At 30.6% G+C, this 16,284-nt stretch overlaps 1 protein-coding gene across 1 annotated transcript; it reads left to right on the forward strand.

Moving 5' to 3' along the window:
- The first annotated feature begins 10,055 nt into the window (after window positions 1-10,055).
- On the forward strand, window positions 10,056-16,199 carry LOC111021366 (axial regulator YABBY 3). The gene is given in 8 exon segments (XM_022298307.2): window positions 10,056-10,354; window positions 10,451-10,567; window positions 10,569-10,616; window positions 10,980-11,103; window positions 13,513-13,561; window positions 13,686-13,761; window positions 14,280-14,354; window positions 15,865-16,199. Coding segments are annotated over 8 exon segments (675 nt in total). The 5' UTR covers window positions 10,056-10,240; the 3' UTR covers window positions 15,937-16,199.
- The last annotated feature ends 85 nt before the right edge of the window (window positions 16,200-16,284 follow it).

The raw sequence follows: 16,284 nt of genomic DNA on the forward strand, positions 1-16,284 counted from the left end.
AAAGAAGTAGTATAAATAAGACCAAAACCTCGATTAAATTCAAACATTTTTTCATCATTTGGTCAAAACAACTGACTTGTGTATAGCTCAACTAATTAAAGCAGCTATCCGATCAAAAAGCCGTGAGTTCAAATCTCCACCCTATCTAATGTACTCATTTATTTATTTTTTAATACAACAACATACATGTGGGGTGGAATTCAAACTAATGATTGTTTGGTTGAAGATAGATGCCTTAACTAGTTAAGCTAGACTCTATTTGCGATCTATCCTTTAGGTATTGAAATTAATTTTTAGTCTAGTCTCTATTCAATAACATGTTAAAATTGAATAATATAATAGTGATTTGGCTTTTAAAAATTATTATTTTAAATTAAGTGATACATTTTAAAATTAAATTCTTCTAATCTAATTCTGTCCAATTTAATTTGTCTATATATAAAAAAAAAGGTAAATTGTAAAAACCATCCTGAAGTATGATGGTTGTTACAATTGAATCCTTAAACTTTCAATTGTAGAAATTATCAAATTAAACCCTCAAACTTTTATAAATGAAAAAATTAGATCCCTAAACTTTCAAGGGTGAAAATTAAACCCTACAATTTAAAGAAGAGAAACAGAAAGATGTAAGTCATTCTCTTATTCACATCTCTTCTTCCCCACATCTCGCGAAATGCTCTATTGGATTTGTAAGGAGTGATACATGGGGAAATCAGGGTACCATTGTTCCTAACAAGTGGTATCAGAGCCATGGAAACCTAGCTGTGTGTGGGAGGAATCCTTAAGGGTCAAACAAGAGTGATTCGTAAGCCTAATAGTCATTACGGAACTTGTGGATGAATCTCTAGATCGAACAAAAAGTGCTCGAGATGGTGAGAAAAGATGTGCTCTATGCTCAGGTGACGAGCAAGACATGCCCTACCAAGTTGGGGTAAATTGGTAGGAAGCCTATCATAGTCGGATGAACTGATAGGAAGAATGATATATCTTTGTTCGAGGGGAGGAGATTGAAGATGCGATAGAATGACACCAGATGTTCCCACAATGTTGGTCCGTGTAGCAAGTGATCTATCTAGAAGTGCTGGATAGAAGTAGGCTCTCGTTTACAATCGGGAGTAGATGAGTGCATGACTATTCGAAGCAGGATACAAGTGGGACTTTGTTCGAGGGAAGGATTGTTGGGTTTGTAAGGAGTGCAAACAAAGTCCCACATTGGCTAGGAAAAAAATGATCATGGGTATATACATGACAATTATCTCCATTAGTACGAGGTCTTTTGAGTGAAACCAAAAGCAAAGCAACAGACAATATCATAAGTTATATTGACGCCAATTTACCAAACACTATAACTATTTTTTTTTTAATTTTTAAAATTTAAGTTAACCAAACACTATTGACAACAATTCTTTACGGTTTGTTCGGTGGTGTTTGTATTTCTTGTTTATTGTTTCATGTTTCCAATTTTTTAGAAACACAAGCGTTTGGTAATCATTCCTCGTTTCTCATTTTTAAAATTATATAGAAATTTTAGAAACAACAAAAATCAAGGACCGTTGTGTAATGTTTCTATTTTTTTTGTTCTTTTTCTTGTTTCCTTTCTTTTAATAGAAAAAAAATTGTATTTGGTAACTATTTATTGTTATTTGTTTTTCTATTGAAAAAATAAGGTAAACAGTAAATTTTAAATTCATAAAGTAAAACTTTTATATGAAAATTAATTTTTACCTTAGATATTCAAAATTTTATATTATTATAACTTTTTAAAATGGTAAAATATTACTTTTATTTATATTTGGGAGAAATTTAGAAAAGGGAACTAGAAAAAAGATACTTGATTTAATTTGTATATAATTTTGATAATGTTCCTTAGCAAATGAGAACAATAAAAATAAATAAATGTGAAATGCTTATCAATTTCCCACTAAAATTGGAAATGATAAACTGAAGAGTTTGACAAAGTTCTTGTTTCTCTGTTACTTCTTTTTTATTAAATGAAAATAGAATTACCAACTTGTTTCTTTTTTTTTAATTTATTTATTGGAAACAAGGAAAAAAAAATTTGTAGCCATTTTTTGTTTCTTGGTTCTCTAAAATTTTAATTTGAAAGTAAATTTTAAAATTTAAAATTAAATAGTCAAATTTTAATGTTATACTTTTTGGTTAATATTTGTTATAATTTCCTAAAACAATGTGATGGGATCATAATAGACCCCAAGCTCCAAGATTCAACCTACATCAACAAGGAGGAAGAGTGAGGAAGAGTTAGAGGAGACTTCCTAAAATGAAGAAGATTTCATTGGACGCACCAACAAATAATATGTCAATTTTGAAGACCAATGAACGAACCTATAAGGGTCAAGAGGAAGAGAGAAGTTGATGAGGAACTGAGCAAATGGCCACATCTTAAGAACATGCCTAGGCATATCTCAAAGACAAGCCAAGTGCACCGCGAGCGCCTTCGCACGCCCGCCTGCCGTGCCAGCCCCATCGCACGTCCCCGCCTACTGCCAGCCCCATCAACGCACACCCACCAGCCCTGCGCGCATCCACACCTCGCCACCTGCACCCCCTGCTTGCCATGCCAGCGCCCCAACCCATGCCACCACCTACGTCAACGCACGCGCCCACCTGCCCCATGCGCGCACCACACTCCCATGTGCACCCCATCTGTTGATGCCGCCACTCCCTTGACGTCAAATTCCCTTACCTTGACGACCACTCCATAACAATTTAGGAAATTGTTTTACTTTTTGTTTTGAAACATTTTGTGGGATTTATTTTAATAATTACTTTTTAGTTTTAGCCAGTTTTTCAATTTTAAGAAAGATGGTTTTAATTTTATTATTTTAATTTTACAATTTTCCCTGCAAAGCTCAACTTATCAATAGACTTGTACCCCGTTTTATTTTAGAACTCTCAAAATTATCATTTGAATAAAATTGTGAGAGTTTTCTCGTCATTGCCGTGTGCAAACCCCCCCCCCCTGACGGCATCAACGGATGGGGTGCCCATGTGGGGTAGCAGCGTGGGGCACCACACTAAAATTTGAAATTGAAAACGGAAACAAGAAACTTGTTTTGATTGTTTCCAAAATTTCTATATAATTTTGAGAACATTTCTGAAGAATGAGAAACAAAAAAAACATATTTAGTTGCAAAATGTTTAAATTTCTTAATAAAATTTGGAAACGAGAACAAGAAATGAAAACGTTACCAAACGAGCCCTTAACATCTACACCAATTCTAAACTAAACCATTTTAAGTTCATAAAAATACAAAAATCTCATAAGAGTATAGCTTATAAAAATTAATAGATAACAATAACAAGAGAAGTAGAGAAGTAGTTCAGATCTAATATAAACTTTTGTAAAGTTCTTTTTTCCAACGTAAAGAATCTTTACGCAGCTCAGCAACACCAAAGAAAAGGAATGAGAAACTGAGAAATGCCATTAATGTAATATGAAGTTTGAATTGGCATCCACAAATGCAACTAAAAATCCAACTAAGAAGAAGATGATGAAATTGAATATCCCCACCCAATTGAAATGGCTCTGTTGCAGGCTTTATACAGTGAATTTGTCATATCGTACATTCAGAGGCCATGCATTTTAATGCTCTCATTATTTAGTTTATGTGCCATCCCATGCTTCTATTATTCTACCATCCCCATTCTCTCTCCCTCCAACCAACTTTAATTCTCTCTCATCTACCTTTCTTCTTTTTACATCTTACATACTTTCACAAAAATATTGTGTCCTTTTTTTGGTAAAATAAAAGTTTTTTCAAATTTCTTGGTGCTGATTGCATAGTCAAATGAGTCAAAGCAGTGTTTTAAACGTCGTCGATGTTGAGGTGAATATGATGTCTCAATTTTATGGAAATATCGATAGAAATATCAATAAGATACAAATGTTGATGGATAAGTATTAAGTTTAAAATTTTTGTTATTAATAATATTATATGGATATTCATGATATTTTGTGGATATTTTCTAATACTTGGTCGATTGTTTTACGATATAATGAAAATATCGATTCACTTCTTGTGCCAATGTCGAATCTATAGAACCAGGTCGAATCTATAGAACGTATGGAAATGCTGATGTATCAATGAAAATTTAATATTTTGGATAAAGTAAACTTTTTTTTTGGTTATATAATTGCCTTTAAAAGAAGCATCAAGTATTATTTAATCTAAAACAAAAAACTTTAGAGCCAAGGTTGAGTCTAGTTTTATGTGGGGATAAGTAGAGCCGCTAGATCTCACCCAATGGGTCAAACAATCATCAAATTCGAGCTTTTTTCGATTGAAAAGAGAAAAAATTTTCATTCGGGTAAATATGTGAGGAACATACGAAAAATATTGCGGTGGGTAGCAAAAATATTTCATCATTTATTTTAAAATATGTCACCTGTTTTTAAAATTTCAAATATAGCACAAATTTTCACCTATATCATTAGTATATTAGACACTCATATCAGTAGTATATTAGATGTATATCACATACATATTGCATAGACACTCATATCAGTATTATATCAAATGTATATCACATACATATTGCAAGTATATCATATATTAATATCAGTAGTATATCATATGTATATCAGATACATATATTAGTAATCAGATATATTACAAATATATATCGTTTGGATAAAGTTATCATTTTAAAATTTTTACTTCCATTTTCTTTTTAAAAAGTGCTACTAATTTTACTAAACGTTTTTGCCATATTTGCAATTGCCTAAAAAAATGGGGGATTTAGATGACAATGAGGAAGCAACAGTTTTGACTCAAATTGAGGCATCCTCTGTAAACAAAATTATAAAAAATAAAAAAAATCTAAGTAAGGGCTAATTTAATTTGAGCGTGCCAACTTCTATATTTGAGTCTAGCTCAATTGGTTAAAGGCATTTATGTCCGACCAAAACGTCGTGAATTTGAATCTCTACTCTCACATATTGTACTAAAAAAACTACTCTATTTACGAAGGTGAGATATGTTCTTGGTAGAAGTTGTGTTTGTTTTCTATTGTTTTTCCTTTCTTTTGACTCATAGATATAGGAGGGCTCGAACCTGGATGACACCCAACTTCTTGTCACTGTGCCAACAGCCGAAGGTATATCATTATAGTATCCTCATTGTATCATGCAACTCTTATACCCAATTAAAATGAACTTTGTGTATTAATTTAGTGAAATTCTTATTCTCTTTTACTTTTCTTGTTTTTCTTTTGCTATTGTTGTAATTTGGCGTTCGATAAACATTCAAATTCTCAATATGCGACTATTATTATTATGTTTAATGTAGATATAGTCTCATATAAATAAAGTAATGATAATACATTTCTATTGTTTTAACACTTTTTGAATAGATTTCAAAAGCGTGACCGTACAAAAATTAGGTCCCAAATAAACAATCAGGATAAATTATCTTTTTAGTCCCTAAATTCAAACTTTTTTTTGTCACAATCAATCAATATGTGTATAGTTCAATGACTCAATTAGACACATGTTTCTTCTATTTTTTTTTTTCTTTTCCTTAGCTTAGCTAGATCATTTTAGAGTTGAACTAGAGACCTCACACGTAAAAATCATCACACCTATGGTACAACCAATTGGGAGAGAATCAATAGATTCCTTTCTAGGGCGATTCATCATTTCCAAACACAACATATAACTTTTTGTTGTACTGCACTCTGTTCACCCGAACTCCGACATTTATTTGTGAAATTAACTCCAATGAGACAGAAAAGAGAAACGTTTTTGGCCCATATATATACACTTAAGATTTTTTTTTTTTTTTCAAACCTGCTTTCATATTTTGAATCAAAAGATAGATAAATAGACAAATCTCATTTGTACTAATCAAGGTGTTCGAAGTGGTCAAGGAAGTCGACGACTAAGAAGTGAGTTATATTTTATCAGATAAATTTACCAAATGATCTTCGTTTCTGAAATTCTAACTTGTCCACAAATTGATTAAACTTTATCTTCAAAGTTCAATCTAGACACTAGGCTCTGGAGCTCCCCTAAATCCAATCTCTTAGTCGTCCGTACAGACCTTTTGAATCTTAATAAAACCTTTTTCCAGGTTTTTTGACTGACGCAAAAACAATTTTTTTGGAGAAAGGAAAAAGAAATTCCGTTCTTCCTTTCGCTTCCGAAAAGTGAGGACTAAAAAAATCCTATTGAAAAAAAATGGACGAGATAGCTTTTGATCTAAAATGAATGAAGGCGTCTTTATTCATACCAAATACGTGTTGGAAAATTGAAGACTTGAATAATTTCCCCTTCTATATAAATATCCAAACACAACAAAAAAATATATGAAAATAGGAAGAAAACTGTAAAAGCACAAGAATAATGACACAGTAAATTATACTGGTTCACCACTAAGGGTTACGTCCAGTCTTCGTGGGTAATTCACTAATAATTGTTTAAGGATTAAAATACAAAACACTCCCAAAAAATACCCCTAGAGGTCCCAACAAAGACCCTCTAGCTTCTAAGTATTATAACACACTAGTACAGGAATGAAAAACACTCACTAAACCTACGGGATACAAAATCCTTTTCAACACTGCCCACAACCACTCAAGTCTCTTTTATTTGGATTTTGTACAAATGAAACCTTAAAATAAAGGTTCTATTTATAAGAGGCCAAATATCCTAATTCTTATAGGAAAAGGATATTGTAATCATTATAAGACAACAATATCCTACCCTAGTAGGAATTGGTAATAGTGTTGCAAAATTATTTTCTTCCTAGGATATGAGTTTCCTGTTTTGGCTCCATAATCCCAACAATATAATACGTTGTCAGCAATGCAATCAACAGGCAATTTAGACAACGATGTCGTCGAGTCAAACGGTGGCCATATAGAGTGTTTTTTTTAATTATTTTTTGTAACCTTATAAGCTGCCTTGTCAACTATTTTTATCATAAAATATGTCACTGTCATTTTTCTATTAATTTAGCCAACCAAAACTTAGCATCATAGATTAAGATAGAGTATTTTCCAAAATATTGGAAGTTAAATTATATTGTACAATTTTTTAAATTTAGAAGTATATGAAATCGACCCGTTATCCAAATCTCAAGGACAAAATATAGGACACGTATCACATGTGCGGGTGAGGTTCAAACACATAGTCAACTACACATACCTATTAATCAGTTGAACTAAGTTCAAGTCGACACATAATTCAGATTTGTGAGAGTTGGGAGTGGAAGGGGAAGAAGGTGAAAAGATTGTATCCAAATAGGCAAATAAAAAACCAAATGGAAAAGGGAATTTGGTAGAGGACAAAGCAGGTAAAAGAAGAGCATTTTCCTCTGATTACTACGCTGCCTTTTATGGGATTTTAAAATCTGCATCCTTTCCATGTCTGTGTGGTCAAGTCACTTCAATTGTCCATTATTGTTTAGGGTATGTTTGTGAGTACCATCAGAATAATGAGTAAGTTTGAAAAAAAGAGATTTAAATATAATTGATTTTTCAAAATCATCAGTGATATCTTAAAAATTAACTTAGAATGATTTTAAGCTTTTTTAAAATCAATGTTCTAATTTGTCAAACGTGATCCAAGAGAAGGGAGTGGTTTTGACAATGACAAAAATGATTTTGGTCATGTCAAAATCATTCTAAAAAACACACCATTATTTAAACTTTTAAAAGCACTTCTGTAAAATAATATGTTTAAAGTTTCAAAACGATGCATTCCGTCTAAGTTCATTTTGGTTTTTGTACTCTTAAAACGTTAATAGTCTATTTCGATCTTTTTTTTTCAACTTAACTTTAGTTCAATTTAATCTTTGTATAACATTCATTTTGGTCTTTCCCTGAATTTTTTTAAACTGACAATTTTTATCTTTTTATTTTCATTTTTATCTAATTTATTTCTATTAAATTTTTACTACAGCACTTCACTCATTTTTTTCTTAAATGTAGTTAAAAATAAAGAGTTTTCATAATGTATAAAATTTTTGTTAAAATTTTGTAAGTATCAATTGAAATGGTCATTTTTCAATGGTGCAAATACCACACTATACATTTTGAAAACACAAGAACTAAAATGATAAAAGTCAAAAATATTGGGATCAAAATAGATAATTTGATTTTGAAAGTAACTAAAATAAATCAAAACTGAAAGTACATGGACCACAGTAATATTTAAACATTAAAAAATGTTATTATAGAGTAATTACATATGTGTCCCTCGAGTTTTTATTAAATGATTTATGAAAAAATAAAACTAAATTAATTTTTAATGAAATTTTCAGATCGAAATAAAATATTAAAAATTTTAAATATCGAAATAGAATAAATACGAAAATTTAAAAACCAAAATAAGATTGAAAAAGAACCTTTGAAATTTAATAACCTTTTCTTTTGAGTACAAAAAGTAGGGTAGGGAGGAGTTCTCCTCCCGTATTAAGAATTTGGTTACACGTACACAGTGGACATTGTTGTATATCTATTTATAAGTCTTTTTTGGTATTTATTGTACATTATAAAAGTAAAGTATAAAACAAACTACTTTCCAAAAGTATTAATAAAAGTATGAAAATATGCATAGTGGCCCCTTTAATTATAGAGTATGTGTTACATATGTTTGGTTTTCATTTTTAAAGTAATACAGAGAAAGCCAACCTGAATTTAGTTTAATTGACACCTATCTCTAACGAAGACGTCAGGAGTTCGAATCCCTCCATTTTACTTTTGTTGTACTAAAAAAAGTAAATATAGAAAAACCAAACATAAAAAAAGATATTTCCTTAGTTAAATAATTAATACAACATGAACCTCGATAGGATTCTCAAAGAAAATGGTTCTTCAATTAGGCAATATTGCACACCCAAGTTGGAATCATTTTCTACTAGACAAATGTTGGTTGATTTACATCAAATAACATACCCTCTTTTTGAAGTAATGTGTATCAAATCCCCAAACACCAGCTGCCCACTCTTTTATACCATTTATCCATCCTGTTATTCAAATCAAAAGCAATATCAGTGTTAAGATCTCACTTTGGAAATATAAGGGACCTAACAAAGGTTTATAATAGGCATGAACTACTCTGTCATTATCAATTGGTTTTGAGAAAAAAACCTCATGAACATTGATATAGTATTAGAGTTCAAATGCTCAAACGAGCATCGAACCCGACCAAGACTGATGAGCTAAAAGAGCCATAATCTTGAGAGAACATGTTAAGGATCCACGGTGAAAAGATAATAGACCTAACAAATATTTATAATAGACATCGGCTACTCCCTCTCATTGTCAATTGCCTTTAAGATAGAACTTATAAATATTTATCATCACTAAATCTTATAACATGTCACGTCATCATCTAGTTGCTTTGAATCGGACCCCGACTTAGAGAAGAAGAGACTAAAAAGACCATTATTTAACCTTTAAAAAATAAAATTAAAATTAAAAAAAAAAAAAGGGATCAAGCACAAGTATGAGAGTGAGTTTATTGGTTATGTAGCTAGGGCTAGGGCTAGGGCTAGGGCTACCCAAATTACAAAATGATAGTTTCATATGATTATGCCATTATTGTTCACGGGGATTTAAAAAAGGAGAGGACAGAGCTTATAGACCAACAGGTTTAAAGGAGAGAGAGAAGAGAGAGCTTATTATTATAATATTATTTGGGTTCGGAAATTGAGGAAATTTGATAGCATTTGGAAGAATCCATGAGGCCACAGAACACCTCTTTAACTACTGAAAACTACAGCTGAATTTGTCACTACCCCTTGGGAGTCCCGACAATCGTTTGATTTGTAAGAACAATACAAACAAAATCTCACATTGATTAGACAAAGAAGTGATCTGTGGAATATAAAAGAAGACAATTATCTCCATTGGTACGAGACATTCTACGTGAAACAAAAAACAAAGTCGTGAGGATTATATCCAAAACGGGCAATACCATACAATTGTGGAGATATTTAGAATATTGAGTACCCGTTGTCCTCAACGACAACATCATCCATACACATCATCCATCATCCGATGCCTCCACATCAATACATAATAGTTTCTCTCTCTCTATGAAAGTTGATGATAAGAGAAAGGGAGAGAAGAAGAAACACAGATCTGAGATGTGGGTTATTTAGTTAAGTTGTCAATCGGATCAAATCAGTCAATCAACGAAATTTCAGCCAATTGCAGTCACAAAAACAAAAGAAAGAAGAAGAAGAAGGGTTAACATTTTGGTTGAAATATGTCATCTTCTTCTCTCCCTACTACCTTCTCGCAACTTTCTCCTTCTCTTCCTTCTCCTCCTCTCGACCAGCTCTGCTACGTGCATTGCAACATTTGCGACACCGTTTTGGGGGTACGTCGTCATTTTCTCGACGCTCTTAGGGTCTCTTGTTTGGTTTTTCTTTATTTCTTTCTTCTTATTCAATTGGGTTGAGTTTGATTTATTTAGGTGAGTGTGCCTCCGGCTAGTTTGTTCAAAACAGTCACCGTCCGATGTGGTCACTGCACCAACCTGCTACCGGTGAACATGCCACCGCTCCTCCCTTCTACAGATCAATTTCACGGCTTTTGCTCGCTCGCCTGCTTTCTTCCCTCTCAACACTCACAATTTTCTGGTACTTGAATCTTCACTTGACCAATTGTTTGATAACGATTTTATGTTTCAGTTGTCATTGTTTTTAAATATTATGCTTGTTTACTAATTTTTTCCTCTCCATCTTCTAATCCACTCCCAAAAACTCTTCTTTTTTTTTTAATTTGGGTAAAGTAAAACTAAGTGAACGATTTCAATTTTCACCTAAAGAAAACGAAAAACAAAATCGTTACCAAGGCATAGGTTAGAAGTGACATAATCTCTAAGTTTTTACACAATCTTTTTCCAAAGTTAACATGGCTTTGCTAGCCCTAAAAGGATGAGATTGAAGAACTCAATACTGAATTTTCAGCTTCTTTCTGAGTTTTGGTGGTTTTCTTTTCAGGAAGAAATCTCAAATCCAAATCCAAATCCAAATCTTGTGATGAACCAAACAGATGGAAATGATTTGACAATGGCCACTCGTGTAGCTAACGATATTCCAAGGCAACCCCCAACCATAAATAGACGTGAGAAAATTCATTCAATCAACTCTAATTTTTTATTTAGTTTTGTGCTCTTTTTTTCTTTTGGTCTAAAATTGGTTTGAATGATTTATTTTCTTTTCTTTTCTCTTTCCTTTCCATGTTCTATATATAATTAATTAGGAATTTCTTATGATGAACAAGCCTTTAAAAAAATCCCATTAATTTTCAAGATAAATTTGAGAAAGTGAAAAGAAAGAAGAAAATAACAATTTGGCCTTGGGTAAAGTTACTTTGGTAGGAGACTTCACTTTCAAATCTATCGTTATTAAGCTTTATAGTGACAAGATCAATACCATATGATCTTTTTTTTTTTTTTTTGAGGCGCATTGATATTTTGTTAATTAAAGCTCTATTTGATATTTATTTTGGTTTTTTTCTTTTAAATTAAACTTGCAAACACTACTTTCACCTATGTATTTCTTTGTTTGACATCTACTTTTTAAAAATATTTTCAAAATCTAAACTAAATTTTGAAAACTAAAAAAAAAATTCAGATTTTGTTTTGGTTTTTTAAATTTGGTTTAGAGTTCAAATGTGTCTTTTCTTAACAAGCATATATAATTTTTAAAAATACAAAACTTAAAATAATTATCAAAGACGGCCTAAAAGATTTATGAAAAGAGAGAGAGATTTAAGTTAAGCAAAAGAAATAATATTTTAAACCACTAATAAAGTATTATCCATAAAGTTGACAATAGGAAATATTAAACAATAAGTTTTGAACTCTTAATTAGATCTATATTGTTCTGTATCCATGTTACTAATTACTAAACTCTAAACTTAAACTTGTAGGATTGTATAACTTCTAATCTTTTTAATCTAATACCTACTACTTTTTTATTTGTGGATAAAGATGTTAATTTTGATGACAATAAATTATCAAAGGTAGGATTTTCTTTTAGTATTACAAATCCAAATTAGCTGGGGCCTTAAAAGAAATTTAATATCTTAACCAGTCGTGTTGGTTGAATCTTAATAAATAAACTTTGATATGACTTTTAAGCGGTGAAAATTTCATAATATGTGGTTGTATAAGTTCTTTCAAAAGGACGAGTTACTTAAATAAGTGGTTTTGAAAAAATACTTCCTTCAAAGAACTCAATTTTAAAAAACTAAACCAAACTCCTTTAAAACTTTGACACGATTTTGTTAGAGTAGTGTTTTTAGCACCAAGTACTTACTTAAATAATTTTAAAAAAATATATATATAAGACTTTAAATTGAAAAATAATTTTAATTACTTTTAAGACACTTTTAACTATAGACTCCTAATCAAAATCATATAAGACTTCAACAAAATATACGATGAAGATTCGAACTTCCGATCTTTTGATCGAAATATATGTTTGAACCAGTTGTATTGTCATGTTAAGGTTGGCAATGAATCGTCGGAGTCAAGATTTAACTACTTCGATGCTTTAAATATATTGAGAGTAAAATTAAATTAATACATGTGTATTGGGACAACATAAAAACAAAATGTAGTACTGATTTAAATTCTTTTGCCTTTTGTTGATGTATCATTAACTATTCTCTTGGTTCTATGTGGTTGAGTCTGCAGCCCTAGTTGCTTTTTCTCCTCTTAGGCTGCCCACCTACAAAACTTACAAAGTATAAAAGAGAGAGCAAAAAAAAAAGTCATAAAAAAATAATAATAATAAATTAGGGTTTGGTTTGAAAAACTTATTTGAATTATCTTGTAAAAGTTAAAAGGTTCTAATGCAACTTTAATTTAATTTTGGAATGAGTTTAAATCTTAGATACTTTGGTTTGTTAACTTTATATATTTATTCAATTTTTTCTAGTTCCTAAAGTTTGTGTGTAAAAATCTATCTTAGTTCTTGTCAGCAATTTATAATTATATATTTTATCTTAAACCTAAGAATAGAGACTTTTATTGGTCAAGTGTACCTGAACATAGCTTAAATTAATTAAGGTACTTATCTACGACTTAAAGATCGTGAGTTCGAATCTCCATCCTTAGATGTTGTATTAAAAAAAGTAATAAGTTAGGTGTTTTGGGTTTTTAACTGTAAAGACCTAAGATAATTTTTTAACAATCTTGGTCACTGTCATTATTATGTGGTTAATTACTGAACCATAGATGGATCACAGAGCTTCCATATATGTCTATTAACCCGGTAACATGAGCATGTGCTAACACCACACATATTGGCTGTAAGCTAGTCGAATTGAGCTCGACGAAAATTGATAACAAAATAACAACAATAACCAAAATGATTATTCTTCGAGAGAGTTCATATACTAAACGAGAACCAAAATGGAGAAAGAAAATTAAACTTTTAATGAGAGGAGAAAAAAAACCTTTGAAAAGTATTAGGGTTTATGATTAGTGTGTTGTTTGAAGTGAAAAACAATGTTTTTACACAGCTCCAGAAAAGAGACAGAGAGTACCCTCTGCTTACAACCGATTCATCAAGTGAGTGCTACTCATTTTCTTTCTTCTCTTTTTATTTCTCTTTCTCTCTCTATTTCTCTGGTTTCTAAATTTAAGAGAGAGAATAAGAACATATAATAAATATTTATATGTCTGTATGGTTCAGGGACGAGATCCAACGAATCAAGACTGTGAATCCAGACATCTCCCACAGAGAAGCTTTCAGTGCTGCTGCTAAGAATGTATGTATCTCTAGTTCTTTCTTTTTATTTTGGTTTAAATATTAGTTTGATTAGTATAGTTTTGACTTTGGTTCATTTTGATTTATGTAATTTCAAAAGTTTATTTTGGTCTCTATGCTCTCAAAAGATCAGTTAATTTGGTCTGTGTACTTTCAAAAATTGATCATTTTAATGATCTCTATTTGCAAAATTTTAACGCAAATTTTATGCATAATGGAAGTTCTTTGATACAAATTTATGGTTGTATTTCAATAAATTTAGTGAGGGAAGGTACAACTAAAATGGTCATACAGGGTACCAAAACAAACATTTCCAAAGTATAAAAACTAAAATGAACTACGAAAGTATAAAGAGATCAAAAAGGACGTTTAAATAGTATCTGAACGGTATTATTTTTCCCTCTTTTCCTGTGTCAAAATTATAATATAATTAGGGTTTTCTTTTTATCATGAATCTACTATGTTTTCTAATTTTATGAATTGATGTTTGTTTGTTTTGTTTTGATTTTATGGTGCAAGTGGGCCCACTTCCCTCATATTAACTTTGGTGTTCCTCCTCACCGCACTGCCAAGAAGACAAACATGCTTCACCAGGTCAAAACTCTCTCTCAACTCTCACCGTTTCTTTTTAATAAGATAATGAGTGAATTAAGAATTACGTGAGAAACATAAAAAATAACAATAAAAAATTTAAATGAAAGTATTTTAATTGAACAATATGGTAGAAATGCCGTAATTACATAAGGCAAAGGTTTTGGAGAGCCAAATTTGATGCTGCAACTTTGATATTCTCCCAAAGAAAGTCATGATTTTTTGAATTTAATGTAAGTTTTTTAACTTCAAATAGTGTTTATAAATAGATGTAATATTATGTCTAATAAATCTTTCAACTTCAAAAAGTGTATAATAAAATTTTCTGAACTTTCAATTTTGTGTGTCTAATATGTCTATAAGCTTTAAAAAAAAATCTAATATTTGAACGATTTATTAGACACAAAAATGAAATCAGTTCAATGACCTATTATATATAGAAAATTAAAAGTTTTGAGATTTATGAGACCATTTTTTAAGGTTTAGGGATCTATCGTTAATACACAACATTAGAAAGTTTAGAGATTTATTACAAGATTTTTAAAGTTGAAGTATCTATTAGACAAAGAGTCGAACTTTAATTAAAAAAATTAATGTATAGTAATTATGTGAAATTATTTGATATGCTTGACATAATGGAGAAATTATTTGAGGATCAAGTTACAACAACGTGGCTAACAATTGTTATGTTGTTAGAGGTATAGAGTGAAAATTAAAACTTATGTTTTAACCCTAGATCCAATGGTTACGAGGGAGACTGCAACATTGAATAATTTTTCAACATAACGATAAGTTTATATTGTCGTTTCGATGATGGATCTAACAATTACGAGAGTAGCACTCACAATGTGACAAGCCTTATATAATTAGTTTGATATGTTTTTTCAATACATAGTATGAGGGTAATTTAATTTTTTTGATTTTTGATTTTGATTTTTGATTTTTCAAAATCATGCTTATTTGCCTTATTTGCCTTGTGAAAAAATGGAAAAAACAAAAACTAATTAATAAAACATGTTCATAGTTCTTGTGAGCTTACTTTTAAGAAATGTAAAACCAAAAAAAAAGTTATCCCCAAATGTAGTCTTACTTTTTTTAGTTTAGGTTTAAACACATAATATTAGAATATGTGAGTTTTTTTTTTTTTTCAGTTTTCAGTAATTATTAGCTCCCCATTTGATTTTGTTGATTATAAATAGGTATTTATGAATGAGTTTGTCTTGTTAATTAGTCAAATAAAATTCACAATCATGATCCTTACTTATTAGAATATCCCTAGTAGAGGATTTCTTTTTGTTAATTTCTTTTAAATGAACGGTATTTTAGTTTAATATAAATAATGTTAGAAAATATAGGACCAAAGCAATTTAAGATATGGGTCTTGAATTTGAAGTTTGAATCTTGAGATGTCGTTTTTTTAATAGGTGCGTTTAACCAGTTGAGTTACACTCGACACCTTGAGATGTCATTATTTCTTTGTTGATACTAAATTTAATGTTTTGAATTTGTGTAGGAAGGAGATGATGTGACGTTGAAAGACGATCGGTTTTTGGGTTCAACTAACATGGGAGTTTCCCCTTGTTAATTAAGATCAAATCTTTTTTTTTTTTTTTGTCTTTTTTTGGGCAAGAAGAAAGGGAAATCTTCAAGTTCAAAGGCTTCTTTTGAAAATTCCTCTCTTCACAACCCATCTCTAAAGTTTCTAAGCTATTTTGTATTATTAATTGTGTTGAAGCCTACTCTATCAAGTAATCTCTATTTTCTTTTTTCCTTTTTTTAACTTTTTAATGCTTAATTATTCTGTAAAAGAAACATTAATTACTCTTATCAACCAGTTGCCTTTCTCTCTGTTTTTCTCAATTTTCTATTTACATCACACAAACAATGGTATAATGAGACTTCCCGTGAAACTTTCGCTTTCAATGACATCGGA

This window comes from Momordica charantia, assembly GCF_013281855.1.
Source record: "Momordica charantia cultivar OHB3-1 chromosome 10 unlocalized genomic scaffold, Mcharantia_2.0 BLBB01000010.1, whole genome shotgun sequence".
Classification (NCBI taxonomy): Eukaryota; Viridiplantae; Streptophyta; class Magnoliopsida; order Cucurbitales; family Cucurbitaceae; genus Momordica; species Momordica charantia.